Source organism: Phoenix dactylifera, chromosome 11 (assembly GCF_009389715.1).
Source record: "Phoenix dactylifera cultivar Barhee BC4 chromosome 11, palm_55x_up_171113_PBpolish2nd_filt_p, whole genome shotgun sequence".
In the NCBI taxonomy this organism is placed as follows: domain Eukaryota; kingdom Viridiplantae; phylum Streptophyta; class Magnoliopsida; order Arecales; family Arecaceae; genus Phoenix; species Phoenix dactylifera.
In genome coordinates this window covers 16,451,935-16,456,164 of record NC_052402.1, presented here as the reverse complement: position 1 = coordinate 16,456,164, position 4,230 = coordinate 16,451,935, and the positions used below count along the sequence as shown (strand labels likewise).

Genomic DNA, 4,230 nt, shown 5'->3' with positions numbered 1-4,230 from the left:
GGACTGAAAAGGTTCTATCATTGGCCCGGATCGCCATGCATGCATGTCAAAGATGGCCGGCGTGTATGATGATGGATTGAAAAGGTTCCAGACGTCCGGGCCAATGATAGAACCTTGCTCTGCTTCGTTGAGACGGTCCGCTGCTCGACAGAGCTATTTGGCACCCAGGATATCTACTAGTTTGGGATGCAGAGGGAGGGAACTCCGAAGATCACATCGCCTACACTTTCTACGTACACAATTCTCATCAAGAATTGTCTTCACTTTCGAAGCAGAGCAGAGCAAAGGTCCTTATTGCAACCAAGAAAAATTGCCAATTAGGACACCTGCATGCAGATCAAAAGATCATGGAAAAAATGATGAACAAAATCTGCCCTACACTGAGGTCGTGTTCCATGCACACCGGTTTGATCTAACATAGTTGTCTGCTATTAGCGAGAATCATTCCTTACCGTTGCAGACCAAAAATTTTGAAGCATCACGTTGACTAAAAGATTCTTTCATATCATGCAACAATTCAAAAGCATTTCTTTACATTTGCAATTAGTCTAGAAAAGCGTATGCTTTACATCATGAAGTACGGGCTGATCGTGATGCTTGTGATTAGATTTAAATGAATTTAAACTTTTAGCCTAGCAATGAGGCCGGTACTTAAACGAGAGAACTATGTGAGGATCCGTGCGGATATGTGTTTAGTTCTAGATCGGCTATGTAATAGGTAGATCTTCAATACTTATGCAGGACTAAAGAATCCAAACAACATCTTCCGACTAATGTTTTTGGGTGAGATTCTGAGTCGTTATATTCTCTTATTTTATTTCGTTTACCGTCTTCCAATCATGGGATTGAAAAGGCTGAGCTGATTATTCTATCACAATTTCCCACAATCCCCACTGTGGGTAAAGGTCACATGAGAAGCATGCCTTGTAATTATATATATATATTTTATTATAATAATTGTTTTTAATGATGAATGTGTATCACAGTTTCACCTTCTAGAAGTTATATATAACATGAGCAACTCGAGTTTTGGATACATGGATTCGGCAATGCAACAACCAAAATTTCAGATTTCTTTTTTCCCCTTTTGGAATTGGCTATCCGGAGGACAAAACAATCATTCAGTAATCTCCCATTTTTTGTCTTTTTGAGAACTTCCCCTACGATGTCCATGATATAAGGAAGTTAATATAAGAAAAAAAAAATCCATTCAGAAAAACAGCCAAATATCATAAATATTACAAGTAAGCTAATGTGAAAGGAAAATGCACTGCAACCAAAAAGAAAAAGAAAAGAAGAGATGATCCAAATTTCTCCACCCATTTTGCAATCGGCCAGTACCTCTACCAAAAAGAATGACGAAGACCTCCTCTATGATGAGGTTTCCTACCACTAAAAGAAAGGAAAACCATGAGGCCAAGCGGCGTTTCGCTGCTGCTGCTGGGGCGGAAACCCATTAACCAAACCGGCATTTGGCTGCCGCTGGCTGGAAATCCATCAACCCAGATGGCATTTGGGTGCTGCTGCGGAGGAAATCCACGACCCAAAGTTGCATTTGGCTGCTGCTGTAATAACATGATGAGACGGATCGCGAAAGCAGCCTCCTGCTTGCGGAACTGATGGTACCGCGGCAAGAGGCTCGGATTTCCAGCTTCAAAAGAAGAAATATTTGCATATCCTCTTGAATGGTAGCGTCGTTTATAGTGAGTCCTCTTCACATAGGTTATGAATCAAGGCCGGAGCCATTCCTAAGTGAAGAACTGAAGGACAAAGAGAGGAACCTTCGCCACCAAGGTGGTCGCCTAGTGGTAACGGAGCTTGGACTCCACCTGAGTTATCCGGATTCGAAACGCATAGGCGTCGATTAAATCAGGGGACCGCATACCCCACGTCTGGATAGCTCTCTGTGGATATATTTTCATTCCATCCATACTGAAGTGGCGCTGGGATGACGTACTTACACGTGGATGGCCCAGTGGAGTTTTCCACGGATTGGGAAGGGCACGCAGAAATTTATGACCTGTATCGAACATTCTCTGGTAGAAGAGAGGCTCAGTGGGGGCTGCTACGCGAGTGGGGTTCTGCCCCTCTCCCTTCTCTCCTATTTTTCACCAAAAAAAAGAAGAGAGGAACCTTCCAATGGTTCCCTCCATGTGCAGGACCACAGCCATTCCTTCTTTCCCCACCGCTCTCTATTTGCTTCCCCACCCTAAGTCCCAACCACCGGCAGATGGGCCTCTGGGCCGGCAGCCCCCTTCACCAGGGCCATACGACTTCTTTGGTCCCACATGGCCCTTGGGACCGCTGGACCGACCGCCTGAACCATGGTACGACATGGACGCCCCCCCCTAACCCATGGGATGATGGCCACATGGCCGGTCGCCTGGTCTGATGGGCTCTCATGGCATCATCATGCTCTCTTCCATGGCAATTACTCCGGTAGATATTTGTTGCTGTCCAAAAAGATCATCATCTGAAGAGTTTTGAATCATACGATACATTGGATATTTATGGGGGAAGGAGGACTGCAGTCTTACAATTTCGCCCCAAAAGTCCGTGGATCAGATGGTGAGTCGGCACTGCAGCATTGAATAGAGCCAACTTAACGACCTACATGTTTAGACAAAGAAGTTATTAAAAACGCTCGTTTCTCGCAGGCCATTACACGCTTAGGGGCCTATTTGTGGAAATTTGACTCTTTTTTTTTAGTGCGTGGGTTAGCGCCTGGGGGTTACGAAGGTACCAAGAAAAACCTCAAATTACTTGTATGGGTATGATTCGCTACGAAGCTACCTAATTTGCTGCACTGTTCTTAGTTCCACTTTTTTTTATAACATTTGTTGAAAATATATATTTGCAATATAGCAATTTTTAGATGGCATACCACCGACCAAAAGAAAGTTGGAAAACAAAGTTGCTGAAATTACAACAGAACCATGTAATGAATAACATTTTAATTTGTTAACAGACACACACATGGTATCAGTCATATATTCCTGGATATATATAATAATCCACCCATACCACGAGTTAAAAATACTTAGTCCATGGCAGTGGCAAGGTGCAACGCCGGCCGCAATGAACTCGGAAGCAGTCGACCGGAGCCACGGGAGGGATGAGCCTCCGTGCTGCAACACGCAAGCGTTTGCTCATAATCTCTCTTTCGCTCTCTCTCCAATCTGTAGGACTTGAGGAGGGCGCCGCAGAAGGTACAGATGATGGCCCGCCAGGTCCGACGATAGACGGGGACGTAGCAGAAGCGGGTGGCGGTGACCATGCCGGCGACGCTGGCGCATCCCCCGCACCGCGAGCAGATCCCCGCCGCCAGCTTGCTGCTCCTCACCGTCCGCCGCTGGTCCACCAGAAAGCAGAACACCACCATCTCTCTTTCTCTCTCTCTCTCCCCCCTATCTGTAGGACTTGAGGAGGGCGCCGCAGAAGGTACAGATAATGGCCCGCCAGGTCCGACGATAGACGGGGACGTAGCAGAAGCGGGTGGCGGTGACCATGTCGGCGACGCTGGCGCATCCCCCGCACCGCGAGCAGATCCCAGCCGCCGGCTTGCTGCTCTTCACCGTCCGCCGCTGGTCCACCAGAAAGCAGAACACCACCATCTCTCTCTCTCTCTCTCTCTCTTACATAAATAAATAAACTAAACTGATCGGCCGGTCTCCCTTGTGAGTTGTGTCTATCAATCAAATATATAGGCAGGGATCGCGGCGTCGGATGCCCGACACGTGGCGGAGCAGCGGCACGTTGCTCTGATGGGGGCCCGGAACCATGCAAGGTCGGCCAGCTGCAGCGATCGAGTCAGGTGCAGTTTCTGGTTAGGAGGTGGACTGCACAATTAATTCGATTCAATTCACTTCAGGATGGATTTGGACAACGGAGGAGCTGAACACCATATCAAACGGGGATGCTTATGGGTCAGGAGACCAGGTCATCACGGCCCTCCATCTACTTGATTCTTTGGCAACAAAAACCATGCAGACGTTGCTGACTAAACTTCCTCCCACTAGCTCACCACCAAAACCATGAGGCGAGTAACCTCGCATTCAGCATGACACACCAGCGACCAGGTTTTGGTTCGCCATTCACCGCATACAGCACGTTTACAAGCTTAATCTCGGATGAAATTATGCTTAAATCTGATAGATCGTACGCACCAACTTCTCGACTTGTGAGGATTTGGATCTCCAAATTGGGAGCGAGGGTACAGGGTCGCAACTG

At 47.2% G+C, this 4,230-nt stretch overlaps 2 protein-coding genes across 2 annotated transcripts; both read right to left on the bottom strand.

Annotated features, from left to right (window-relative positions):
* Positions 1 to 2,901: 2,901 nt before the first annotated feature.
* On the bottom strand, positions 2,902 to 3,759 carry LOC103714624. Its single transcript, XM_039131764.1, has 2 exons — positions 3,615 to 3,759; positions 2,902 to 3,386 (listed from the first exon to the last, which is right to left on the bottom strand). Exon 2 carries the CDS (start codon positions 3,380 to 3,382, stop codon positions 3,041 to 3,043), a length of 342 nt encoding a protein of 113 aa, XP_038987692.1. The 5' UTR covers positions 3,383 to 3,386; positions 3,615 to 3,759; the 3' UTR covers positions 2,902 to 3,040.
* On the bottom strand, positions 3,386 to 3,681 carry LOC120112409. Its single transcript, XM_039131765.1, has one exon. It carries the CDS (start codon positions 3,612 to 3,614, stop codon positions 3,408 to 3,410), a length of 207 nt encoding a protein of 68 aa, XP_038987693.1. The 5' UTR covers positions 3,615 to 3,681; the 3' UTR covers positions 3,386 to 3,407.
* Positions 3,760 to 4,230: the final 471 nt, after the last annotated feature.

What these genes read in the sequence shown, in the direction of transcription:
- LOC120112409 (XM_039131765.1), bottom strand. Translation starts at nt 3,614, where the DNA reads ATGGTGGTGTTCTGCTTTCTGGTGGACCAGCGGCGGACGGTGAAGAGC.
- LOC103714624 (XM_039131764.1), bottom strand. Translation starts at nt 3,382, where the DNA reads ATGGTGGTGTTCTGCTTTCTGGTGGACCAGCGGCGGACGGTGAGGAGC.